This window comes from Eubalaena glacialis, chromosome 4, assembly GCF_028564815.1.
Source record: "Eubalaena glacialis isolate mEubGla1 chromosome 4, mEubGla1.1.hap2.+ XY, whole genome shotgun sequence".
NCBI lineage: Eukaryota > Metazoa > Chordata > Mammalia > Artiodactyla > Balaenidae > Eubalaena > Eubalaena glacialis.
In genome coordinates, this window is record NC_083719.1 from 182,734,274 (window position 1) to 182,760,757 (window position 26,484).

General features: G+C 58.4%; 2 protein-coding genes across 2 annotated transcripts in view; one reads left to right on the plus strand and one right to left on the minus strand.

Annotated features, from left to right (window-relative positions):
* CATSPERD (cation channel sperm associated auxiliary subunit delta) overlaps nucleotides 1-3,946 on the minus strand; it is a 41,164-nt gene extending 37,218 nt beyond the window's left edge. Inside the window, exons 1-3 of the mRNA XM_061189065.1 lie at nucleotides 3,873-3,946; nucleotides 2,159-2,213; nucleotides 879-955 (exon numbers count right to left, since the gene is read on the minus strand). Coding sequence (XP_061045048.1) covers nucleotides 879-955; nucleotides 2,159-2,213; nucleotides 3,873-3,946 — 206 coding nt within the window. The remainder of the gene's footprint in view (nucleotides 1-878; nucleotides 956-2,158; nucleotides 2,214-3,872) is intronic.
* Nucleotides 3,947-4,556: 610 nt separating this feature from the next.
* LONP1 (lon peptidase 1, mitochondrial) lies at nucleotides 4,557-26,427 on the plus strand. The gene is given in 20 exon segments (XM_061190664.1): nucleotides 4,557-4,643; nucleotides 4,645-4,731; nucleotides 4,733-4,999; nucleotides 7,800-7,888; nucleotides 8,453-8,572; nucleotides 10,548-10,779; nucleotides 12,205-12,266; nucleotides 12,620-12,749; nucleotides 13,138-13,221; nucleotides 14,812-15,032; nucleotides 16,699-16,837; nucleotides 17,563-17,741; nucleotides 20,073-20,160; nucleotides 20,550-20,672; nucleotides 20,756-20,872; nucleotides 23,064-23,204; nucleotides 23,576-23,741; nucleotides 24,583-24,794; nucleotides 24,869-25,033; nucleotides 26,076-26,427. Coding segments are annotated over 20 exon segments (2,886 nt in total). The 3' UTR covers nucleotides 26,253-26,427.
* The last annotated feature ends 57 nt before the right edge of the window (nucleotides 26,428-26,484 follow it).

A 26,484-nucleotide genomic window follows, 5' to 3' on the forward strand; every position in this document is an offset into this window, starting at 1 on the left:
GAGTTTTATGGTTTGAGGCAGACAGGAGTTACTGAGTTAATTCCTATGTATTTTAAAGTTTTTGGGACTTCCTTGGTGGTCCAGTGGTTAAGAATTCGTCTTGCAGTGCAGGGGACACTGGTTAGATCCCTGGTCGGGGAACTAAGATCCCACCTGCTGTGGGGAAACTAAGCCCACGTGCCACAACTCGAGAGCCCACGTGCCACAACTAGAGAGAAGCCCGCACACCACAACGAAGAGCCCGTGTGCCACAACTAAGACCTGACACAGCCAAAAAATAAATAGATATTTAAAAATAAAGTTTTTGTTGCTACTGTGAATGGCAGCGTTCATAACTGCCTTATGTCAAGCATCTGTGACAAGCTACACGTAATTATTTTAGTCACTTGTGTGTCTCTTCACCTGTCTTTCCCTAACTCTACCCCAGCTGTGGACTCCCTGTAGGCCAGCATCTAGCAACACAGGACAGAACCGTCTCTTTTTTTTTTTTTTTAAAGATATATTGATTGATTGATTGATTGATTGCTATGTTGGGTCTTCGTTTCCGCGCTAGGGCTTTCTCTAGTTGCGGCAAGCGGGGGCCACTCTTCATCGCGGTGCGCGGGCCTCTCACTGTCGTGGCCTCTCTTGTTGCGGAGCACTGGCTCCAGATGCGCAGGCTCAGTAGTTGTGGCTCACGGGCCCAGCCGCTCCGCGGCATGCGGGATCCTCCCAGACCAGGGCTCGAGCCCGTGTCCCCTGCGTTAGCAGGCAGACTCTCAACCACTGCGTCACCAGGGAAGCCCAGAACCGTCTCTTTTAATGTTTGTGGAATCGAAGAATGAGGGCAAATGTAATGTTTTAATAATAATAATAAAAAAAAAGTAGTGATATCTTACCCTAGATACAGGGCTATGTTTTTCTTGCAAGGATGCTTCATCAAGCGAGTTGTCCCAGATGAAAGATACAGGTGGTCCTAGAGAGAGAGAGTCACAAAATCTTAATCCTATCAATGCTAATAAACACCTGATGAAAACAGTTTCCTAACGTGCAACACTGAAAATGTAAAGGTGAAATCTGAATTAGGCAGGTGGGCGGCATCTATGCCATTTTCCTCTTTTTTAAAAATAATTAATTAATTAATTTTATTTTTGGCTGCATTGGGTCTTTGTTCCTGCATGCAGGCTTTCTCTAGTTGTGGTGGGCAGGGGCTACTCTTCATTGCAGTGCATGAGCTTCTCATTGCCGTGGCTTTTCTTGTTGTGGAGCACTGGCTCCAGGCGCATCGGCTTCAGTAGTTGTGGCACGCGGGCTCAGTAGCTGTGGCTCGTGGGCTGTAGAGCACAGGTTCAGTAGTTGTGGCTCATGGGCTTGTTGCTCCACGGCATGGGGGATCTTCCTGGACCAGGCTGCCTTGGCAGGCAGATTCTTAACCACTGTACCACCAGGGAAGCCCATTTTCCTCTTTTGATATTATCCTCTGGTTCTGTCAGAGGTCACCAATGCGGGAAGCTGGGTGAGAGGGACCTGGGACATCTCAGCACTGTTTTGCAGCGTGCTGTGAATCTATAATTATGTCAAAATAAAAAGTTTAAAAAGACTCACAGGATAATGATTCATATCACATCCCCTCTGTGTATATGTTACTTATTTACAGATTACTTATTATTTGAGAGGCCAGAGGCCAAAAAAAAAAAAGTTAGAAAACAGTCACTTGATTATTTAGCAATGCTGACACCACTTCTGAAATAACACAATGTCAATAGGAAAAACATTTGAGCTGACAAAATATTTTTTTCTTCATGCCTTTCAGGCACATGCAGGTGAAAGGAAGTTTCCTGCTGCACTGTGTCATGTAAACAAAGTAAGTTTGCTTCCTGTGTCACTCTGCATTTAAAAAGTCCTATCAGATAGAACGCTGGATAAAAACTCAGGTGATCTGAGTTCTAAACCTAGCTGCAGCTCTTGTCTTTGTTCAGGCTACTTGACTTCTCTCAATTAGCTTTTTAGGGACATGGGAAAGGTTAATGCCTATTTCAAAAGGCAATGGTAAGGATTAGATGAAGTAATGTTCAATGCCGGACACAACGCTGGCACCCAAGAAATACTAGGAAATATTAGTTATGATCTAGCAATTAGATAAAAGTGAAGAATGAATGTTAACTGTGGAGCCACATACCCCTTGAATTTGCTCTCTGACGTGAAACACCTTTCCTGTCCTCACCGTACGAATACTAGAGGTAAGAGATAAGAAAACATCTGTCAATGTTTATGAAACAGTCGGCATGACTCCTACCAGGTTGCCTCTGGGTTAACGGTGCAGTACCTGTTCTTGAAGCTTTTAGGGTTATGGGAGCCCCTGGGAAATCTGATGAAACAGTGGACCCTCCTCTCCTAGAAACAGACATATGTGTATGCAAAAATGGAGATGTGGTTCCTGAGAGCTCATTAAGGCTCATTTGCAGACCCCAGATTAGTCACATGAGGAGTGCCTACTGCCAGATTTTGTTTTTTGTCTGCGGGGTGGGGAGGTGTTGGTGGCTGGGAGAATGCTGCTCCAGTTTACAGCAGGTTCTCAATCTTGGATGTGAGTCAGAAGCACCTGGTGGGGGCGGGAGAATTGGATGTAACCAATCTTTGCAGACTTTGAGACACATCCTGCTAGTAAATCTTGCTGGAAAGTCCTACTCCCCACTCCCTTATTAAAGGCAAGTGTATCGTTAATTTCGCTGGGTCTGTTTTCATGTCTATAAGGTTAAGGAATCACTTCGCCGTGAAACTCGTTGTAAAGATCAAATGAGGCCATGCACCAGAAATGCATTCTCTATTTCTTCATCAAACAGGGCCCTGCTGAATGTGACAGCTCATTCCAGGCAGGAGTTCCCTGAGGGTGGGAACTGGGCTTTAGCATCTGTCCCGTGCCCATGGCACCGCATGTACAGTATTTACTAATCTAACGTTTACTGAGATCCAAAAATGTTCCGGGCAAGCAGTGAATAACAGAAAACACTCTATACCCTCACGGAGCTAATAGCCTAGTGACAGCAACAGACAAGAAAAAATTTGCGACGAGTAACAGAATTTAGTGATTGATAGGAAAAAGCAGCTATAGGGAGGAGAAGGCCTTTAGATGAGGAAGTGTACTATTTGTCAGCATCTGAATAACGAGGAAGACGTCATGGATAAAATCTGGAAGCAAAGCGTTCCAGGCACAGGGAGAAGCAGGCACCAAGTCTCCCCTGTTCGCGAGTTTGGCAAGTTCAAAGGACCGGTGGCTGGAAGCAGTGATTCAGGGGCGGGCAGGGGCCACATCAGTGGTTGTCACATCCCTAGGGGACCCTTGGTAATGTCTAGAGACATGTGATTGATGGTCAAGTCTGGGGAAGGAGGTACTACTGGCATCGAGTGGGTGGAGGCCAAGGATGCTGCTCAACATCCTACAATGTACAGGACGGTCCCACCCCAGAGAGTGATCAGGCCCTAAATGTCAGCAGCGCCGCTGAGGAACCCTGCGCCAGATACGGCGCGAGGAAACTGGGTTTTATTCCGGGTGCCACAGGGAAGGGGAGTGACGAGATCAGATTCGTTTATAAACAACCCCTCTGGCTGCCAGGATGGAGAGGAGGGCACAGCCTAGGGTGATGGCGGTGGAGGTCGTTTGAAGGCATCGGAATTGGGCCAAAGTCTTGAAGTGGCAATGGGAGGACTTGGTGATGAGCTGGAGGCGGTGGGGTGAGAGAAAGGGTAGGTATCAAGTTCGCTTCCTCGGGGAGTAAACTGGGAAGCCTCAATAAGGTTGGGGAGCGGAGCATCTTTCCTGGATTCCGCGCAGGGATGAGCCTGCCCCCTCCCCGACCCCTGGCAGCACCCCAGACCCGGAAGGGCGGCCCCACCGGCACAGCGGCTGAGCTCTGGCCAGCGGGCAGAGCCGCAAGGTAGTCGCCGCCACCAGCATTAACAGCAGCATCTCGTTCTACGCGCCGCCGCTAACAGACAGTTCCTCAACTGCCGCGGGGAGTAGCTTCACTGCCTGGGCATGTGCAGTCTGCCGCGGAGCCTGGGCATGCGCACCTTGTTCCCCAAGAAGCCTGAATCCGCCCATCTCAACAAGCCCCCCAGCGCCTGGGCATGCGCACACTGCCGCCCTTGGGCTGTCTACAGTTTGAGCATGGGCTTAGCGTCTCCCGGGAAGCCCGAATCCACCAACCGTGGCGCGCGCCAGAGCTTGAGCTTGCGCGTGTCACTCAAATTCCTAAGCCCAAGTGTTTGGATCGGGCTGCCCACACGTTCCCAAAGCTGCGCTTGCAGGCACAGCTGCTCTCTTTCTAGGGGCCATCATGCGTGCCCACAGCCCTCCCCGCGATCCGAAGGGGCCTATCGGAAAAGGTGGATGCGACAAGGGAGCTTGAACGCTTCCGGCTCTACTTCGTGTAGGCCCCGCCTCCACTCTTCCAAGTCCGGCCCCTGCATCCGTCCGTTTCCGGCCACCCCTCCCGCGGGCACGCAGGCACGCGCCGGCCGTCACGTACGTCCCAGCCGGGCCCGCGGAAATGACGCAAGTTCCGCGCGCCGCCAGGATGGCCGGGCTATGGCGGCGGGTGCAGGCTACGTGCGGCTGTGGGGAGCTGCGAGGTGTTGGGCGCTTCGGCGGCCGCTGCTGGCCGCCGCCGCGGGGCGGGTCCCGACTGCGGCCGGAGCTTGGTTGCCCAGAGGCCGGCGGGCCTGCGACGCCTCTTCTCCCTGGGCGCTGCGGGGCCAAGGCCCCGCCGCCGCGGGCCACTGGCGGGGACTTCGGGATGCTAACAATCGCAGCGGCGGCGGCGCATTCTCGGGCGGCGAGGATGCCTCCGAGGGCGGCGCGGAGGACGGGGCCTCGGGCGTGGGGGGCAGCGCGGGCGGCGGGGAAGGCCCTGTCATAACGGCGCTGACGCCCATGATGATCCCGGACGTATTCCCGCACCTGCCGCTCATCGCCGTTACGCGCAACCCAGTGTTCCCGCGCTTTATCAAGATTGTCGAGGTAATGAGAGCCCCCGCCTTGGCCTCCGTTTCCCCCACGTCTGCAAGCTGCAGGTTGGACCGAGGGATCGCTCAGCACCGTCATGCCTCACAACTTGAAAAAGTTCGAGTCCTAGTTTTCTCACTACTAGCTCGATGAACTTGAGCCAGTTTCCGCCCCCTTTCAGATCCTTTCAGGAGAGTTGAATCCAACGAGCTTAGGATTGTCCACTTAACAGTCCTAGTCATAGAAATTCGGTGCCGGGAAAGATCAGAACAGTCTTGCCACTCGGTTACTTTTCTGCTGGTCTTGGTAAATGTTTTGTGACAGTCTCCCTCAGGGTGGTCTGCCTTCTGGTTAAGAGCCCCTTCGGGATCCGGATTCATTCCTTCCTTAAATGTTTCTGGAGGTCATGTGCTAGGTACGGTTCTAAGTGTTAGGGATACAGCCCTGAACAAAACGGACACACTTTCCTGCCTTTGGCGCTTAGGTTCCAGCGGGATTCGACAGGTAATAAACAAAGCTAGTAAGTAAATTATGAACTGGAAGGCTGTAAGTACTACAGGGGATGATAGAGCGAGGGATTGTCCAGGAGTCTCAGGAGGAACATGGCATAAGGATGTTCCCAGGGGTTTATTCATTCATTTATTCAGTAGGGTGTTCTTGTTCCCATGTAGCCGGCTGAGGATTCAGCAGAACAAGTCAGACACAGCCCCTCTGCCTAAGGAACTTATGTTCTGGTGCAAGAGACAGTAAAGATCTTTTCAGCCTAAGAGCCACGGGGTGTGGGGTGGTGCAAATGTGATGTAATAGAGAGAAAGCAGCAGGAGTGCAAGGAACTTGAGTTTTTTAATGATGTGGAAACGAGTCCGTGGAGGAGAAGCGTTATCTCTTAACTGTCTAAGCAAGGTCATACAATGAGTCAGCTCTGCATTCACCCTCCAGCCTCTGCCTTCACTCTGCAGTCTCTGCTGAATAAATCTCAGCGATCCCTTGGAAAGGGAAAGGACGGTACAGAGGGACAGCATTCAGCCAGTGTCGGGGGGGGGCAGAAGGCGCCCCCTCCACCTCCTCTCCAGCACTGTGTGTGCGTCTGAGCTGCCCTTTAAGGGCCTTCCCTGATGTTCTGTAGTGGTTACTGGCAGGCCTCAGGGCCGGACCCTGTGGGTTCATATCCTGGCCCCTCCACCCCTAGCTCCATAACCTTGGGCAAGCTGTTCCTCTGGGCCTCCATTGTCTCATGTGTGAAATGGGCGTAATAACAGTACCTCATTTTTTAGAGCTGTGATGGGAGGTAAATGAGGTCATGTCTAAAGGCCTCAGAACCGTGCCTGGTGCTTGATACGCCTTCGTAAGAAGCGGCTGCTGTTACCCATGTGGTGCACTTTTGACACCTCAGAAGCGAGCCCTGGGGGTCTTTTCTCCATACTTGACCCCCCCCAACCCCAGCCGTCCTCTCTACCCTCCCAGGCCCCTGGGGCCAGGATGTTCAGCAGGTACGGTCCCCTCAGCCCCTCAAAGTGGCAGATGCCCCCTGTCCCCAGTGCCCAAGTAGAGACAGGATTCTTCCAAGAGATTCTGTGTGCCCACCTAGGGCTAGGCAGGAGGGTTACATGAGATGCTGCGGGTAGTGTGAGACTGGCATGCGGAACTCGCATGTGGTATTCCTGTTGCTGTTACTTTATAAATAACAAAAAAGGGGTCCCACCAGAGGGAGGGACAGGTGCTAAGATGCAACGGTCAGCTGTTAGCCAAGGAGAAAGTGGGAGCTCCCAGGGGAACCAATAAGTGTTTCTGAACCTGTTAGCCAAGCTCTGATTACTCTTGATTTGGTAGTTGACATTGCATGCGGCTCACTTGCCCCAGTGGCGTCTCTCCTTATTAGTGGCCTCTGAGTATAGACCAGTGGCTCTTAATTTTGGGTGGGTCATGTAACCCTCCTGACGGATGTCACGGACCTTTGTTCTGGGGAGAATGCATTTAGAGTGTCAGAAATTCCCATACCGTGCGGTCATGGAGTGAGTTAAAACGCTGCTTCTCAAAGCCGGGTTCCTGGACCAGCAGCCATCACCTGGGAGCCTGCTTGAAGTGCAGACTCTCAGGCCCGCTTAAGCCCTCCCAAATCAGAAACTCCAGGGGTGGGGCCCAGACATCTGTTTTAAGAAGCCCTCCAGGGAATTCTGACTTGTGCCAAAGTTTGAGGGCCATTAAGTTTAGTCAGAGTCTGGTCTAGGAATTAACACAGGCTTGAAGGAAATCATTTGAGCCCTAAGGACACCTGTGCTCCTCCCATCAGCTGTTTCCTAGGAAACATCATTAGCCCTCTACCTGCCAGTGGAATGACAGGAGAATGTGCTGTGATGGGGGGGTTTCGATGATCAATGAATAGGATATAGATGTGATTGGGATATACTTTCCATGAAAATTGGAGGAAATTACCAGCCTGTGGGGTGTGTCACATTTGAATTACGCACATTTACTTTTGTCCTCCGGAAAAGAAAAGCAGAGAGTTTAGATTTTCAAGCCAAGGCATTTCGCCACAGAAACAGCTCTTGAAATTGGATGTGAAATCAATTTCTTGGTACTGGCCGTTTGTCTCCTTTTAGTTTTCTTTAGGAAGAGGGAAAAACTAAGGAATGCAGCTCTTCAATACTGCCCGTACTTTTTTTTTTTTGGTTCAAAGGTTCCTGGACCGTGTTGGTTAGTCCTGGATCAGATTAGCACACCCATAGAGAGTATTACAGAAAACGCTAGAGCTGCTGTCAAAGTGTCAGCTAGAAAGCCTACCCTGCGTTTCACCTTGGGGTCATTGTCATGCTAGGTTAAAAATAAGAAGTTGGTTGAGCTGCTAAGAAGGAAAGTCCGCCTCGCCCAGCCGTATGCCGGCGTCTTTCTAAAGAAAGATGACAAGTAAGTGTAATTTTTCCTTCACTCCTTGTTGAAGCCGCCCTGGATTGTAGCTCACCGCAGAGCCTACTCCGTAGAGTAGCCTGGACCTCTGACTCCTGACCTGAAAGAAACCAAGTCAGACCTACGGGGGATGAGGCCGAGAGCTGAGCATCCCTTTTCAGTCTGGGCTGAAGACTCTGCCCCAGGCCCTGGGCTTCATGCGTGGTCCAGGTTGGGGGAAGCTAACCTTGGGGGACCCCTGGTGTTAGGCCAGGGTGAGCCTGCTTCAGAGCAGAGCTAGGCGGGCAGATGCGGGGGCTCCGGGCACATCCACCTCGACTCCAGGTAGGAATGAGTTCCACTTCCAAGTCGGAAGGTGTGTTCTACGCAGGCTCCATAAGAGGAGTGGAGTGGAATCCAGATTCCATCTGGCTCTGCCTGCCTGTATGCGGTGACCCTCAGGGGCGGCCCAGAGCACCTGTAGGAGCAAGGAGGTCAAGGCCAGGAGGGGTGTTTCTCTTCTCTCTCTTTTCAAGAGAGCCAGAGCACCTGTGCCCATGTTCCTTTGTGTCCCTTCTCCCTCAGCAACGAGTCTGACGTGGTCGAGAGCCTGGACGAGATCTACCACACGGGGACGTTTGTCCAGATCCACGAGATGCAGGACCTTGGGGACAAGCTGCGCATGATCGTCATGGGACACAGAAGGTGCGGGAGCCCAAGTGCACGGGGCGGGACGGGAAGAGTGGCCTGGGACGCCCCAGGTTCCAGCACCGACCTGCCCTTCTCGGGCACCGCAGTGACCAGGCCAAAGCTGGAGGTGGACCCCCTCACCACCACCCCGCTTCTCAGAGCTGCTCTGCTTAAGCGGCAGTCTAAGTGGTCAGTGAGAAGCCATTTCTCACGCCCGTTAGTCCAAAAAGCACCACGAAACAGAAGATAGCACGTTGCCTCATGGTTCATGTCTGGGTGTCAGCACGCCTTCCCCCTGGTGCCTGCATTTGCGTCTCCATTCAGCTTGGCAGGTTGGGTTTTTTGGTTTTTTTTTTTCCTGGCTGCACCATGCAGCTTGCGGGATCTTAGTTCCCGGATCAGGGATCGAACCCGTGCCCCCTGCAGTGGAAGCACGGAGTCTTAACCACTGGACTCCCAGAGAAGTCCAGGTTGCAATTTTTTACTCAGCCAGTCTACTTCTACCTCCTCTGCCGAAGGGCTTCATATGGCATTTGCAAGCTCAGTCTAACCCGCTGTATTGTTACGGCTAATAAAGAAAAACCTACATGATCAGCTGGGTTGAAGCTGGAAGCAACCCCCCCAACCCCAGCCGTCCTCTCTACCCTCCCAAGCCCCTGGGGCCAGGATGTTCAGCAGGTACGGTGTTCATGAACACGTTCATGAACGTGTTCATTTCTTTTCACGTGTTCCAAGGAACATTGGTCTCCCAAGATGAGACGCTTGTCAAAGGTGTTCTGTGATCACAGACATGTGGGAGACGTTTCAGACTCACCAACCGTTAAGGTCGTAGTGTTTGGAAAAGCTACTTACTGAAGATGCCCGTTGGTGTTTGTTGACTCGAGAGCCCTTCATCCTTTCCTCTCACGGAGCCTTTTTCTGTGTCAGCCGGCAGCTCCCCCAGAGCACACCGGGGAAATGGTCCGGGCCGGCAGCGCTTCCGTGGACTGTCCTGGTGGCGTCCCCGCTGCGCCGAGCCCCCATGCCTGTATTCACCTGCTGGCGTTAGAGCCTGTTTTAGGGAAGAGGCTGTTCCTTTGTCTCCTGGGAGGATTCATGGCTCAGAAAGAACAGAATAAGATACAACCAAAATTAATAAAGATGCTGCGGCTACTCACTGCTCCGCTAACCTGCAGGGTGCCTTGGAGGACGAGTCCTGCTGAGCCCTGTGGCCAGGCCACCTCGGTGCTCACCGCGTCCCGACCTCCTTTTCTCTGTGCATCTTGCTGGTGTCCGCCCGCCACTGAGTCTGCGTCCCCGGTAGCACTCAGGCCTGCTCTCTAAGGGCGGTACTGTTGTTAGTTACCCCGTGTGGCAGAAAAGGGCCAACACGTCACTGAACACCAGGCGCCTGGTGTCTGCCGGGCGCCTGGTGTCTGCCAGACCCTCGGGTGTGAGCGGAGTAGCCGGCGAGGGGCCCAACTTGGGGAGCCTGCCCGCCGCATGGGGAAAACAGGTCACCAGCTAAATTCTGACGGTAGTGGGTGCTTTGGGGTGAAAATGACGATGGATGGGGGGTGGGGTGGGTGTGTGCGCACGTGGGGCTGGACTTCATGTGGAGTGGTTGGGGAGGACCTCAGTGGAGGCGCCCTTGAACCTGGAGCTGAACCTTGTGCAGGAGCCACTGTGTGGTGAGCTGGAGGCCGGGGGAAGGGCAGGCGGAGTCCCTGATGGGCCCCAGAGCGCGGGCTGCCACTGGCGTCCTCGTTCCTGGGGGACAGCGGGTGTTGGTGTGGGAAACAATGGATGGGTTGGCTGGAGTCCAGGGGCAGAGGGCCTGCTGGTCTTGGGTTCTGAGACAGCAGCTCCCCTCTCCCCACCAGCCCTGGTGGCTGCAGGGGCCTGGGCCCAGCGAGCCCTTGTGTCATCAGCACCGCAGAGTGTTGTGGCCGGCAGGACGCCCCCCTTCCCCCCAGCCTCGGTGGCTTTACCTCCTCTTCCCCGTCTTCAGGGTTCACATCAACAGACAGCTGGAGGTGGAGCCGGAGGAGCCCGAGGGCGAGAACAAGCAGAAGCTGCGCAGGAAGCTGAAGCGGGGCAAGAAGGACGCGGAGGAGGACGGTGGCGCCAAGCGGCAGGTGGAGGTGGTGACGGAGCCGGACCCCAGCCCCGCTGGTGAGGTACTCATGGTGGAGGTGGAGAACGTCGCCCACGAGGACTTCCAGGTCACGGAGGAGGTGAAGGTGAGCGCACACGGGGGGCAGAGCACCCTCTTCCTCCAGGAGTCCTGGGGGGAGCTGGCGTCGGGAAGGTCGGAGGTGCGCTGGAGCCTTGGCTGCTGTGAAGGAACCGGGTCCTGGCTCCTCCTCCCAGGCCCAGGGGTAGGGGAGCGGGCAGGGCACGTGCAGCTGATTCTGTGACCCGTGCTTCCAAGACGGGAAAGAGCCTTCTGGCCACCTTGACCCCAAGCCTAGGCTGGCCTGCCTTCTTCTCCATAGCATGGCGAGCCAGCTGTCGAGAGGGTGTCAGGAAATGTCCTTCCACCGTCCTTCTCATGTAGGTTATGGGCAGAGTGACCTGCCTCCAACGGGGAGAGGTGAAGAAGAAAGGCAAGGCAGGTGGAAGGCTCCTCGGGTGCGCCCACACCCGGTGTCCTTGGCCTCCCCAGGGGGAACACCGGCTTGGCGTAGCTGACAGCTTTGGTCTGAGGCTGGGGTGGGTTCTGAGCTCGGTGGGAAGGAGTGCCACAATCCATTGGTGATGGCTGCTGCGGGCGCTGGAAGGGGCCCGGGGCCGGCAGTTGCCTCCATGGGGCCCTCCAGAGCAGCTCTGCCGGGGAGAACTTTCCATGTGCTGGATGCATTCTGTGACTCTGCACCATTCGGCCCCTGTGACTGTTGAGCACTTGACCTGTGGCTGCTGTGACTGAGGAACAGAACGTCTAATTGTATCTCATTTCAACTCACTTAAATGTGAGCAGCGCTTGGTGGCTGCTGTCCTGGGCAGCCCAGCCTTAGTGTTTCCTTGAAGGCTCTCATCTGGGGGGAGGGGAGGGTAGTGGGGAGCTCGGAGCGCGCCTGTCCCTCTTGACGCGCATGCCATGCAGGCCCTCCAGCTGGCCTGTTCTGGTTCCTTCTACAAAGGTCATCCCAGGGAGATCAGGGACAAACCCATTAACCAGAGACCGGTGGGTCACACTGAACAAGCCCAGCAGTGGTGGCTGCTTGCTCCGTGCCGGCAGTGCCCTGAGCATAGTGCCAGGTGCCGGGACCTGTGGCCTCTGGAAACGAGGTGCAGGATTTATGCCATAGCTGTGTCCAATGATCCTGCCGGGAGTGTCACTGGCCTCACTGTGGCGGCAGCGAAGGCAAGGACAGCAATACCCGTGGCATCCGTAGCAGAGCCGGCTGGGGCGAGGTTCTGGTGGGGCAGACCTCGAGCCCCTTCTCCCCACCCAAGATGGCTCGTTCTAAGGTCGAGGTTCAGAGTGGTCCACGGAGACAGGGTTGGTTTAGGTTTTGCTCTTGGGTCCTGAGTCCCTGTGACTTGTGAACTGGGGCTCCGCTCCTGGGCCTCTGGGGCCGTCCTTGGCTCGGCCGGGTGGGAGGGGCTCCAGGGCCACAGCCCCCTCTGGTCCCAGTGACCCACGTGGCCTCCCTGCTTGCCAGGCCCTGACGGCGGAGATCGTGAAGACCATCCGGGACATCATCGCCTTGAACCCGCTCTACAGGTTGGTCTCCTGTCCCCTCCTGATGAGGCCAGGCTGGGCCTGTCTGGCTGCTTGTCCTCATTGAGATCCTGGCTGGGCTTGGGGACTGCCTAGCCTCTGAGTGGGGAGCTGCTTCCCTCCCAGCAGGGAGGCCCCGGGGCGGGCGGGAGGTTGGAGGGGGCGCAGCCTACCCGGCCCCGGCTCTCTCGTCATCAGCCAGATAGGGGGAGGGCATCTCAGGAGGGCTGCTGCATGGCTGCCAGGGTGGCTTATGTCTGGGCGTTGGGGCGTTAGTCCTGCTCCAGGATGGGCCACGGCCCAGTGAGGACCATGGCGGTCCCGGTGCCCCGTGGCAGCATCTCTGTCCCTTCCAGAGAGTCTGTGCTGCAGATGATGCAGGCTGGCCACAGGGTGGTGGACAACCCCATCTACCTGAGCGACATGGGCGCCGCGCTAACTGGGGCCGAGTCCCACGAGCTGCAGGACGTCCTGGAGGAGACCAACGTGAGTGCGGCCTCCCCGCCTGGCTGCTGTCCTGGGCTCCGGTGTTGGGGTGGGTTCCCGTTAGCTCGCGTCCTTCTGTCCACGTCCAGCCCCTCGTTCTTGGTAGCGACCGCATGGTGTCCCACTGGGCAGCGCCCATCATTCAGTGGGTGGCGTGTTTGGGTTGTCGCCAGTCTCGTCGTTATGAGCAGCACCTCTGCCAGTGTCCTGGTCCACACGGCCTGCAGACCTGTGGAGTGTGGCTGGAGCACTGGGCTTGCTGGGGCAGAGCGTGCCCCGCTCTCGGATTTGGGGAGGCATGGCCTGTCCACCTGCCCCGGTTTGCGCTCCCTCCCCACTGCCCCTCCACACAGATGGCCATCCTCTCACGTCTTCCCTTTCTTGGCAGATTCCCAAGCGGCTGTACAAGGCCCTGTCCCTCCTCAAGAAGGAGTTTGAGCTGAGCAAGCTGCAGCAGCGCCTGGGCCGGGAGGTGAGCGGCGGGGCGGGGCCCCAGTGCCCAGGAGAGTCTCTGCTGCGAGGCTGCGCTCCCCCTCGGGGCTGGGAACCTGTGCGAAAATATCAAACTGGTGCCAGCATCTGAGTGCAGAGTGAGAGGTCCCGGGACCCTCCTGACCATTGAGGGAGCTGGGGGGGAAATGCTAGAAATTGGGAGCCAGCCTGGGAAAGGTCGAAAGCTGTTTCCCCAGACTTAGCTGTTGGATGCCCACCTTCCCAACTGGGCAAACCCATGGAGTGCCTGGATTGTCGGTTACTTAACGTTTTCCAGATTTAACTCACTTTTATCACTTAGTTGTTTATTTTGTTTTTTCTTTTTTTTTATTGGAGTATAGTTGATTTACAATGTTGTGTTAGTTTCTGCTGTACATCAAAGTGAATCAGTTATATGTATGCACATATCCACTCTTTTTTAGATTCTTTTCCCATAGAGGCTGTTATAGCACTTAGGTTTTTTTTTTTTAATGAATTTATTTATTTATCTTTGCCTGCGTTGGGTCTTCGTTGCATGTGGGCTTTTCTCTAGTTGTGGCGAGCGGGGGCTACTCTTCGTGGTGGTGCACGGGCTTCTCATTGTGGTGGCTTCTTTTGTTGCAGAACGTGGGCTTCAGTAGTTGTGTCTCGTGGGCTCTAGGACGCAGGCTCAGTAGTTGTGGCGCGTGGGCTTAGTTGCTCCGTGGCATGTGGGATCTTCCCAGACCAGGGCTCAAACCCGTGTCTCCTGCATTGGCAGGCAGATTCTTAATCACTGCGCCACCAGGGAAGCCCTCACTTAGTTTTTTTTTTTTTCCTCACTTAGTTTTTATGTTAGGAAAAAAATTTGTATCATATTTATTTTATTTATTTATTTAAAATATTTATTTATTTATTTATTTATTTGGTTGCTCCAGGCCTTAGTTGCAGCAGGCAGGCTCCTTAGTTGTGGCTCTTGGCCTCCTTAGTTGCGGCTCGCTGGCTCCTTAGTTATGGCATGTGGGCTCCTTAGTTGTGGCAGGCGGGCTCCTTAGTTGCAGCTCAGCTTGCCGGCTCCTTAGTTGTGGCATGCGAACTCTTAGTTGCGGCATGCATGTGGGATCTAGTTCCCTGACCAGGGATCAAACCCGGGCCCCCTGCATTGGGAGCGTGGAGTTTTTAACCACTGTGCCACCAGGGAAATCTCTTGTATCATATCTTTAATTGGAAAAGCCACTAGGCAGCTCTCACATGCAAGGGCACAGGACAGCAGGTCACTGGGCGGGCGCCGATGCTTACCTAGGGCCCTGAGCCTGCGTCCTGCTGTTCCGGCTGTTAGAGGGAGCGTGGCACCCCTTTGATTAACGTGGGGGACACACTGGCATCAGGCCCAGCTTTTCCTGGTCGTAACCAGGATTGAAGGGCGGATCCCTTCCTCCCCTGGAATTTGGTGTTACTTACTGCGAGGCCCGTGACCAGGAGGACTTAGGGTGGAACGTGGGGGAAATCGGAGGCTGGGTGCCCTGGGTTTCTCTCCCATGTCCTGAGGAAGCAGCAGGCCCACCCTGGGCTGCGTCCCCTCTGCTCTGACGGCGGCTTCTGGGCCCTGCAGGTGGAGGAGAAGATCAAGCAGACACACCGCAAATACCTGCTGCAGGAGCAGCTGAAGATCATCAAGAAGGAGCTGGGCCTGGAGAAGGACGACAAGGACGCCATCGAGGAGAAGTTCCGCGAGCGGCTGAGGGAGCTCGTGGTCCCCAAGCATGTCATGGACGTGGTGGACGAGGAGCTGAGCAAGCTGGGCCTGCTGGACAACCACTCCTCCGAGTTCAAGTGAGCGCCGGGGGGCCCGTCTCTTTCCCCAGCCTCGGGAAAGCTGGGCATCTGGCTGGGGTCCCCGGAAAGCCAGGAGGGTGGGCCCTCATGCATGTTCTGGTCACGGTGGGTGTCCATCCTCTCGTATCGCCCCTGTGCGGGCCGTGTCTCTCGCCCCTGTTTCACAGATGAAGGAGTCGAGGCTTGGAGAAGTTACATCAGTGCCCCTGCCTCTGGGCTGGCGGATGGGGACAGGGATTTGAAGCCAGGGACATCTGGCTCTAAGCCAGTGCCACCAGTCAGGACCAGGAGTCCCCAGGGCCATTGCTCCAAGGCCACCCCCTCCCCTGGCCTCCCTCTGGCAGCTTTGAGAGTCAGCCAGGAAGCAAGCGTCTTCCTGGGGCCCTGGCCTTGCCCGGCGGGTGTTGTCCTGTGCACACTGGCTAGGGGTTGGGCCCCGTGGGATGCTTCTGGCTCTGCCCGCAGCCCAGGCCTGGGTGTTGCTCCGCGGCGGCTCGGGGGACAGCTCCTCAGAGGGAGGATCTGAGCGGGCCTGCAGCACCCGACCCTCCCGGGCTGCTGGGCCGGGCCCCTCTCTGGCTCAGGGTGTCTGGGGAAGGCCGGTCTCTTTGCACGAGGACCCTGGGAGACGCTGGTTCCCCTGGACGCCTCAGGCCTCCCCGCCAGAGATGCCCGCAGCTCCTCTCGGCGGGGCAGTGAGTGCGCTTCCCACACCGATGTCAGGATGACCACACGCTTAGTCCCTTAGAACGTCACAGACTCATGTCACGGTCTGGAGGCACAGGCCCTCACGTCTGGCATGGTGGGCAGGACGGGCTCCTTCTGGAGGCTCTGGGGAAACTCTGTCTCCAGCCTTTTCAGCTTCTCGGAAATGTTCCATGGCTCCCGGCCCTTCCTCCGTCTTCCGAGCACGTCACTCCAGCCTCTGCTTCTGTCGTCCGCTTCACCTCCTCCTCTGACCCTGACCTCCCTGCCTCCTCCTTATCAGGCCCTTTGTGAGGGGCGCCTCTGTCCCTGGGTGCACAGCCCTCGGCCTGGGGTCACGCTCCAGGCCTCAGTTTTCCCACTTGCCCTCATCAGGTTGTCCCTCCCCCATCCTACCCGCTGGCCCCTCCTGTGCTGTGGGACCCTGAGCCGGCCCCATGCTCGCAGAGTCTCTGGTCTGGGAAGCAAATGTAGCCCTTGTGCCAGGAACTGCACCCATACAGGCAGACCTCGGGGACGCCGCGGGTTGGGTTCATAGCAAAAAAGCGAGTCGCGTGAATTTTCTTGGTTTCCCCATTCATGTAAAAGTTACGTTTACGCTATACTGTAGTCTGTTAAGTGTGCAGTTGCGTTATGTCTAAAAAAAGACAACGTATATGCCTTTATTAAAAAGTACTTTATTGCTAAAACGCCCATCACCTGACAAGGCACGGTTACCACAAGCCTTCAAGGTGTAAAACACGTGGTGTCCACCCAGCGCAGTAGGCGAGGCGTGTCTGCACCGTGCCGGGAGTGGGGCAGGCCAGGCTGGGCCGGCTTCTCAGGGCAGTTCGGGCCCCAGCTGACACTTGGTGTAGTTCTCACGTCGGGCGCGTGGGTCCCAGCGCTGTGGATGTACAGAGCGGGCTTCGGGCGGCTCACTGGGCCCGCTCACCGGCTCTCGTCTGTCCTGTGGCAGTGTCACCCGCAACTACCTGGACTGGCTGACGTCCATCCCGTGGGGCAAGTACAGCGACGAGAACCTGGACCTGTCCCGGGCCCAGGCGGTGCTGGAGGAGGACCACTATGGGATGGAGGACGTCAAGAAGCGCATCCTGGTGAGGCTCGGCCGCCCGCCCTCCGCGGGGCCATGCCCGCATCCCCGCTTGTGTGTGGGGCACCCGGCCGAGCTCTGAGAGGCAGCGGCTGTCGTGTCTGGATCTGTGAGGGTGGCGGAGGCCTTGGGGCCCGGGAGCCAGGACTCCCCCTGTGCGGTGGGGAAAACCCAGGGGCGCTCCCTGGAGAATCTGGGGGTCTGGTGGGGGCTTGGCTGGGCCAAGGCTGGTGTGGGGTCAGCAGGGGCCGAGGAAGGTGAGGGATGGAGGGGCCCAGTTGAAGGGACCAGGGTTGGAGTGGCTCGGAGGTGTTAGGGGCTGCCCAGGCCCGCCTGCCCGCTCCAGGGGGCTCACGGATTCCCCAGGGGGATAAAAATTGTGCTCGCGATAGGAGGAAACGAGGGCCAGAGGCGTCTGGCTGAGAGCGGGTGGGCCAGCGGGGAGAGGATGCTGTGATCCAGGTGGGGAGCTGCCGGGTGGGCCTGGCATTGGGGTCACCCAGAGTCTGTCACCCGCGTCCCCTTGCCACCTGCTCGTCCTGTTGGTGCCACAGGCTGTCCCTCCTGTGTCAAATAACAGTCCCGTCAGCTCGGCCCCTCTGGGTCAGGCCCTGTCCCTTCTCGCAGCCCCAGATGCCTGGACGGTGGGGAGGCTCAGGCCCGGCGGGGGCCCTTGCCCTGTGGAAAGGGCAATGCTGTCTCACGGGGTCCTCCTGCCTCTGCCCGCAGGAATTCATTGCCGTCAGCCAGCTCCGGGCCTCGACCCAGGGCAAGATCCTCTGCTTCTATGGTCCTCCAGGTGTGGGCAAGACCAGTATCGCCCGCTCCATCGCCCGGGCCCTGAACCGCGAGTACTTCCGTTTCAGCGTTGGGGGCATGACGGACGTGGCCGAGATCAAGGGGCACAGGTCGGTCCGGCCTCTCCCCCTCGGGGCTCACCCCGCCTCCCATCAGCCCCATCAGCCTTCCTTCTCTTGGGTCTGTTCCTACTCTGTAGCGTGACGGTGGCGGGCAGCAAACTCCACTCACGCTGGAATAGGTAACTGAAAAGTCAGGGTGTCCATCTGACCTCAGGCCTGGCTCAGTCCAGGTGTTTAAAAACCTCGGATCAAATTGGATCAAAATCTTGGTCTCTCAACCACTGGAAAGGCCTCTTGGCCAGGCTGTCAGCAGACGGCTCCCTGGTTCCAGCTTCCATCCCAGCAGCTCAGCACCCCGCACCCTGGCAACACTGGCCGCAGGCCCGGGGACTGGGGACTAGAGTGGGAGGCGAGACGGTCTCCCCAGTGAGGCCTCAGCACCTGTCTTGGTTCTTGCCTCCCTTGTCAGGCCCAGAGCGGGGCTGGCATCCCCTGTGCGCAGGCTCTGACAGCCACCTGGCCCGTGCGTGGTGTCCTTCTGTGGGACATTAAGGGTGTTGTGTTCCGGGGCTTCCCGCCACGCTGGCCTCCGCAGAGGGTGGTTTTTTGAAAAGCCTCGGTGAGACACAAGTGCAGTGGGTACACGAGTGTCTGTTCCGAGTCGGCCATGCATTTCCATCCTGTAGTGTCCAAAGAAGGTTTAAATCTGTGTTTAAAAGTTACTTTTCTGGCTTTTCTAAAAGCACGGACAGTTCTGGGCACCAGGGTTCACAGGCCCTCCTGGCAGCAACGCTCCAGAGCCGGGCCGCCCGCTGGGCACGGTCCAAGCACCCCAGTCTGCTGCAGCCCCCCTCAACTCCTAGCTCTCTCGAGTCCCCTGGATGGGGGCCAGTCTTGAGACCTCACCAGCCCGGAGCCCGGTGTGAGCTCCAGGGGTTTGGAGAAGGGAGCCGGAGCATGGTGGGGCCCGGGTGGGGGTCAGGAGGGGACGAGGCCGGCACAGCCTTGGGGGCGGGGTCACTGGGAGGCCTGCAGGCTGGAATGGTGCAGGCGTGCCTGGGAGCTGCGGTCTGAGCTGGGAGGTGCAGCAGGATGGAGGTGGAGGGGTTGGGGGCAGAGAGGGAGGCAGAGGCAGAGCCGGGCCCTGGTTCAGGAAGGACAGGGAGCTGCAGACTAGCACCATGTGCTCGAGTTTCTAAACAAGCACAGGAGATCTGTGACGCTGGGGGTGAGTCATCGGGGAAAGGGCACCCAGCAGGGTGCGAGCAGGTGGCTGTTCTGTGCTGATGTTGGTCTAGGGACAGGGCATTGACTGCTGTTACACTGGTGACAGCCAAACCCTCCTCTGCCCACAGCCCTCCAGGGCTCCCACCTCCCTCGGGTTAAAGCCCAAGTCCTCCCCGCGGGCCACAAGGCCCTGCACGACCTGCCCCGTCCCCTCCCTGCCCTCCCCTCCTCCCTCTCTCCCCCTCGCTCACTCTGCTCCAGACACACGGGCCTCCTCGCTGTTCCTCCAACACACCAGGCACGGTGCTGCCCCAGGGCCTTTGCACGGGCTGTGCCCTCCGCCTGGAATGCCCCTCCCCCAGACACCCATGTGGCTCCCCCTCACCACCTCTGCTTGTAGCCTTTCCCTAAGATGTTCCTTATCTCTTCCTTAAAATACTGCCTCACCCTCAAACTGGCGTTCCAGATCCCCCATGCCTGCTTTTCTTCTTTGTCGCAGATACGAAGTCTTTCGTACCGTCTGATTTTCTCCTCTGCCTGGTTTGTGGTCTGTCTGCCCTGCTGGGCCTTAGCTCACAGCACTGGACTCATGTCTGGTTTCCTAAGAATGCCAGGCAAGCACCTGCAGCCGAACTGGGCAGACAAGTAGGCTCTCAGGAAACACTCCTGAAAGGACATGCCGGCTGGGGCCGGGCCCTGGTCCTGGTGACCCTGAGGCCCAAGGACCCAGGCGTGGGGGATGTTCCTGCCGCAGGCCCTGGCTGCTCCCTGCCCCTCTCCTTCTGTTGGATCGGGCAATGCTGGCTGGGTTTTGCCGTCTGGATAGGAGGTGCTGGCTAGCGGGAAGAGTCTGAGTGAGACTTGGCTGTGAATCTGTCCCCGCCCTGAGCCTGAGCTGGGGGAGCACGTTGACAGCCCCAGGACTTGGGACCATTACGCCGTCAGGATGACCCAGTGCTCTGCCCACCTGCACAGTGCGGAAGCATTTATCCTCCGCCGGGGCCACGCTGTGTGCGTCTCCCTGTGTCTCCTCTGGGCGGCCTTGGAAGGCATGTGGTGATCCCGCAGCTCCAGGGGAGCTGGGCCTTGGGCGCCAGTGTGGCTAGCCCAGGCGCTGGGGCACCGACCGCCCCGCTGTACCCTCTTCTGCAGGCGGACGTACGTGGGCGCCATGCCAGGCAAGATCATCCAGTGCCTGAAGAAGACCAAGACGGAGAACCCCCTGGTTCTGATAGACGAGGTGGGTGGGGCCTGAGGGCTGGGCCCTGGCTGGGCTCATACCCTTCCCGGAGGTTGGACGTGGCCCCTGGGCCTTCCTGGCCCACAGCTCCAGGTGGCCCTGACCAGACGGAGTCTGTGTTCAAGGTGAAACTGTGGCCCGCTGTGGTTTCCATGGTGCCTGAGTCACTGTGGGTGGCCTTGTTGCAGCTGGCTGTCTCATGACACCGGCCCCCTCCTGCCCTGGAGGACCCGGTCCCTGCCCACGGCCACACGGTCAGGCCAGCCCTCCTGCTCTGGGCTTCCCTAGCCCTAACCCCCAGTGGTCTGGTCTCCCGCTGGGGTGTCTGGCGAGCGGGCGCTGGGGGAGGACAAGGGGCTAACACCTGCTGCCCCCTGCTGCCCCTTCAGGTGGACAAGATTGGCCGGGGCTACCAGGGGGACCCCTCGTCAGCGCTGCTTGAGCTGCTGGACCCTGAGCAGAATGCAAACTTCCTGGACCACTACCTGGATGTGCCTGTGGACTTGTCCAAGGTGTGCGTCCCACCCCGGGGGCTGGGCCAGTGGGGAGAGTCCGGATGCCCCGTCCTACGGCACCTCACTGCCGCCTCCCCCAGGTGCTGTTCATCTGCACGGCCAACATCACCGAGACCATCCCAGAGCCGCTGCGGGACCGGATGGAGATGATCAACGTGTCGGGCTACGTGGCCCAGGAGAAGCTCGCCATCGCAGAGGTAAGGCGGACCTGCTGGCCCGGCCCTGGGGAGGGGCGCCCTGCGGCCACTTGGGCTCAGGAAATATCCGAGTGCCCACTAGGTGCCAGGCCTTTAACCGGAGGTAGGGGTGCAACCCGCAGATCCTGCTCTGGGGCTCCCGAGCCAGGAGGAGACAGACGGATGTGGACGGGATCTGCCCGTGTGGTGTGATTACAAGACACGGACGACACCAAGGCGGGGGTTCGGGGGGCTCCCCACCCCAACCAGTTGTCAGCCGAGGGTCTTACGATTCAGTGCAATTCTGACACTACCCACCTGGAAACAGCATCAGACCCCAGGTTCAGGGCTCAGACCAGAGCACTGCCCCCACTTTGGATGCCAGCCCCCAAGTCCCTGGCCGCTCTTTAGACTGACTGGGTATAAATCGGGGGTTCCCACAGCCCCCTCCTCGGTTTGATAATTTACTGGAACAGCCTACAGAACTCAGGAAGACAAGAGTTTTTACTTACTGTTACCAGTTTATTATAAAGGATACAACTAGGGAACAGCCAAAACAGAGACTCCTGGGGCAAGGTGTGGGGAAGGGCCCATTACTAGGCATGGTTGGCTGGATGACTGATTGCATCATTGGTCACTGGTGATTAGCTCCCCTCCCTGGGGGCTGAGGATGGGGCTGAAAGTTCTGTCCCTCCAGTCCCTTGGTTGGTTCCTCTGGCCACCAGCCCCCATCCAGCTGTGCTAATGATCACTTCTTGAAAGGGGTTTCTTGTGAATAAGAAAGGATGCTCTTCTCGTCCCTGTCACTCAGGAAATTCCAAGCGTCTCAGAATCGCTTGTGCAGGGAATTGGGGCCAAAGACCCAATATGTATTTCTTGTTATAATCACAGGCCGTAGAACAAGAGCAAGGAAAGACACTCCGTGAGCACAGTGCTGAAGGTAACACAACCCCACCTTGGCCTTCAGGGCCCAGCACTGTCTTGGGGTTATGAGTTCAGCTCTGACAGTTAGTTACCCCTTGAGTGCCCCGCTGTCTCGTGGTCACGCACCATGGCCGGTGTCGTGCCGGGTCAGTAACGGCTGTGGGCGCGAGAGAGGCTGCTGTCCGTCTACCCACCAGCCGTGCTTCCCCGGCTTATGGGACTGCCTACCTGGGCTTACCTGGGCTTTCCTGGGCCCAGGCCCCCCCGGGCTGCGGGCCTCTGTCTGCACTTCTATTTGTAGGAAAGCTCTTCCTGGGCTGGTGGGATCCTTCCCTTTTCCTGGTGCCCGGGTGTGTGCGGTGCTTTACTAGCCTGCAGTCAGTCAGAGGAGAGCCGGATTTCCTTTCCAGAGGGCTCGAATTCCTGATACAGTGTTTTCTTTCCAGAGAGGGCTTTAGTACATCTTGTCCCCTTGAGCTCTTCGCAGCCCTGTGACAGGTGCAGGCTTGCAGTCTTTGCATCCTTGGGGGGGGGGGGGTGGGAGGCAAGGAAGAGGAGCTCTAGGCTGAGGCGGTCGCAGGGGTACTGGGACTCCCCGTCACTTCCCCCGTCCCCCACCAGCCTGGACACTCGACCAGGCAGAGGAGGGGCAGGCTTGGGGGTGTGGGTGGAGGGGTTCCTTCAAAGCCCTGAAGGGACAGCAGGAGGAGCACAGGACTGTGGGACGCCTCTGCCCCGCAGTCAGTGCTCAGGACTGCTCAGACTCCGCCGACTGCTGTGTGGCAGGAGTGGTGCTGGGCCCCGAGTGGCCCTGGAGCCTCTGACCTGCTCCCCATCGCCACCTGCTCTGTGCAGCGGTCACATAACCGGTCTCTGTATGAGGAGGAAGTCTAGGGGTTCAAGGAGGCCTTCCTGGAGGAAGAGGCATCTAACATGAGCCTTGGGAGCATGTGGAGGCGGCAGGCCGGGCGTCTGCAGGTCCTAGGCCCACCGTTCAGGATTCTGGCACCTGCCGGGCTCTCTCCCTGGACACTCTGCCACCCCCTCCTGGCCTTGCTGGCTCTCCTCCCTTCAGGTCTTGGCTTAGGTGTGGTCTCCGGGAGCAGCCTCCCCTCACACCCTCTGCTGAATGGCCCCCAGCTACCCCCGGGGACAGGGCCTCCACGGGGCAGGCCCAGGGTCTACCTCGGTGACCTCGTTTACCCGGCCAGGGGTCTTTGGAAGGGTGGGCAGGGCCCACGGGAGAGGCCCTGGGGGTCCTGATGGCGGCTCTCCTCCTCCCTGGCAGCAGTACCTGGTGCCTCAGGCCCGCGCCCAGTGTGGCCTGGATGAGAGCAAGGCCACACTGTCGTCGGACGTGCTGACCCTCCTCATCAAGCAGTACTGCCGGGAGAGCGGCGTCCGCAACCTGCAGAAGCAGGTGGAGAAGGTGAGCCGGGCTGCCCGGAGGCGGAGGGACGCATGCTGTCTGAGGGCGCCCACAGCAGGTCCCTAGAGGAGTCACAGCCACAGACAGAAGTAGATGGTGGGGCTGGGGGAGGGGCTGGGGAGGCAGTGGTTAATCAGGACAGAGTTTCAGTTTGGGAAGATGAGAAAGTTCTAGAGGGGATGGTTGGACACCAGCGCAAAGGCATTTCCTGCCACTGAGCTGTACACTTAAAAATGGTTAAGATGGTTTTAGGTCACGTGTACTTTATCACAACTGTAAAAAATTAAAGGGAGGTGGCGGAGAGTTGGGGGCAGGGGGTGGGGGGCTGGTTCTGTGGCCCGGCCGCCCCCCAGCCCGCTGCGTCCACACAGGTGTTACGAAAGTCCGCCTACAAGATTGTCAGCGGCGAGGCTGAGTTCGTGGAGGTGACGCCGGAGAACCTGCAGGACTTCGTGGGGAAGCCGGTGTTCACGGTGGAGCGCATGTATGACGTGACGCCTCCTGGCGTGGCCATGGGCCTGGCCTGGACCGCCATGGGTGAGTGGCCTGCGCTGGAGCAGGCAGTGCCGGGGGCTCTGCACGTCCCTTTAGTCGTCTGTCCCTCGGTAGAGGTGGGCGCGCTCACCGCGGGCTGCTCTGAACGCCCTCTCCGCTGGTGGGCGGGGTGCAGTGAGGCCAGGGGACCAGGGCTGATCAGGGACGATGGGACCGCAAGGCGGCAGCTGTGCCCCGGGAGCTTTCTTTGGGCTCGTGGTTTTCAGGTGTGCCTGAAGGACAGCCCTTCACAGCACGAGACCCTGTCGCCTGGGGGGCCACCACCCAGTGGGGGAGGAGGGCCAGGCAGCTCTGGGGAGAAGGATCCGAGGGGCTTCCTCTCCAGGCTACGTTGGCTCAGCCCACCCGCACTGGGGAGGCTGGTTCTGGGAGCTACAAGGGCGGAGGGGGAGCGGCTCGGGGTCTGTGTAGCAGGCAGGGTTGGGTGCGGCCCTGGGGGCGGGGCACAGAGGAGGCAGGCTCTGAGCGGCTGGGCATCTGCTGGTTTGGGCTGCACTGAGAGGGACTGCACGGGAGGACGCGAGCTTGGCACCGGCAGGCTCCGCTGCGGGCAGGTACAACGCGGAGGCCCAGCACAGAGATCGTCTTCAGGTTTTCATGTAACCCGGTCCCCACAGATGGATCTGCTGCCCCGAGGAGGTGGCTGCGGGGACAGGGCGGGCACTGAGGTGTGAGGGATGAGAAGGCTCTAGGCTGGGATGAGCCGGGGAAGGGACGGTGAGGGGCGTCCCCTCACTGGGGACGAGGGTGAGGGCGTGGCGGGAGCGGCCGTCCAGGAGTCTGAGGCATCCTGGGCTCATGGGCTCTGCCCTCGGTTCCCCAGGAGGCTCCACGCTATTTGTTGAGACATCCCTGAGGCGGCCGCGTGACAGCAAGGGGGACAAGGACGGGAGCCTGGAGGTTACAGGCCAGCTGGGGGAGGTGATGAAGGAGAGCGCCCGCATCGCCTACACCTTCGCCAGGTCCTTCCTGATGCAGTACGACCCCACCAACGCGTACCTGGTGACCTCACACATCCACCTGCACGTGCCTGAGGTGAGGCTGGACCCGCGCCCACGCCCCATGCCCCCACCTGGCAGCCGCCTGCCCACCAACCTGTCTCCCCCCAGGGCGCCACCCCCAAGGACGGCCCAAGCGCTGGCTGCACCATTGTCACGGCCCTGCTCTCCCTGGCTCTGGGCCGGCCGGTACGGCAGAACCTGGCCATGACGGGCGAGGTCTCCCTCACAGGCAAGGTCCTGCCTGTAGGAGGCATCAAGGAGAAGACCATTGCGGTGAGTGTCCCGCCCAGCAACGCGGGCGCGGGATAGCGCACAGCCATCATTCAAGTATCAGGGCTAATCCCCCCAGGCGAGAAGAGTGACAGGCCCATTTTACAGAAGGGGAAAGTGAGGCCCAGCGGGCATGGGATCTGGATCTGCCTGGCCTGGCACCGCTGTTGAGCTGACTGCCTAGCTGCCCCTGCCTCCACAGTGGTTCTCAGCCTTTTCAGTCCTCAGCTCCTCAGGGATGAGAGTAGGGTCTCCTGCTTCCTCGCCGCCGTGGCCTAGCACTGAGACCTGTGGGTGCGGGAGAGGCTGGAGGAGCAAGGCTTGGGCACTGCAGGTGGACAGAGGGCCCAGAGCCCAGCGTCTCACTGGGTGTGCTGTAGGTTTGACTGTGGTGGATTGGGGGGGGGGGCCCCCGAGCTCCTGGCAGCGCCCCAGTGTCTCTCACCTGAGCCCCCAGGCCTCTCCCTGTCTACCTCAAAGGGACCGCAGTCCCAGGTGCCTACAGAGCACTCAGGGAGGGGCTCCCGTGATAGGGACACCCAGGCAAGGTGTGTGGGAGGCTCTGCACCTTGCTTTCCTCTCTTGCAAAGTGGGAGGTTCAGTGAGTCACTGCGTGCTGTCCCTAGAGCAACACATGGTGACACGTGGGGACCCTTGTCCACCAAGGGGCAGAGTCAGGCTGAGGGACAGCAGCTCTGAGGCCCCGGGTGGGACAGGGCATGTGGCAGTCTTCAGCTCCTGTGCATTTTTAGGTGCTAGATCTCTAAATGTAAAGCAGTGGGTGCTGTGATGAATCCCAGGAACCATGGGCCTCGTAATTCCTGTATTTCCAGACACCTTTGGGGGTGGGGAGAGCCTCTGGGGTGACAGCACACCAGAAGAGGCCTGGGTTCGTGCTGCCAAGCTACTGGAGCAGAGGCTGGTGATGTTACCTTGGGCCTCAGTTTCCTCATCTGGGCGAGGCAGGGTGGGCACTGGGAACCTGGCTCCACGCCCAGCCCTCTCCTCCCTCCCACACTGACCTGCTGACCGCCCCCCATCCCAGGCCAAGCGTGCCGGAGTGACATGCATCATCCTGCCAAGCGAGAACAAGAAGGACTTCTACGACCTGGCGGCCTTCATCACTGAGGGCCTGGAGGTGCACTTCGTGGAGCACTACCGCGAGATCTTCAACATCGCCTTCCCCGAGGAGCAGGCCGAGGCCCTGGCTGTGGAGCGGTGACGCCGGCTCCGGGCACTGCCGGCACCGCTGGGCCCACCGGGGCTGGAACTGCGCTCAGGGGAGAGGCTCCAGGCGGCTGAGCCACAGGAAGCTCGGGAGAGGCCTGGAGCCCGACCTCAATCATGGCTTAATCGCTGACTGACTATTTAATTATGATTAAAAGCTGTTTCCAGTACTGCTTGGTTGGCTGTGGCTTCTTTCTGTGCTCACCACCCTGCCTGTCACCAAGGTG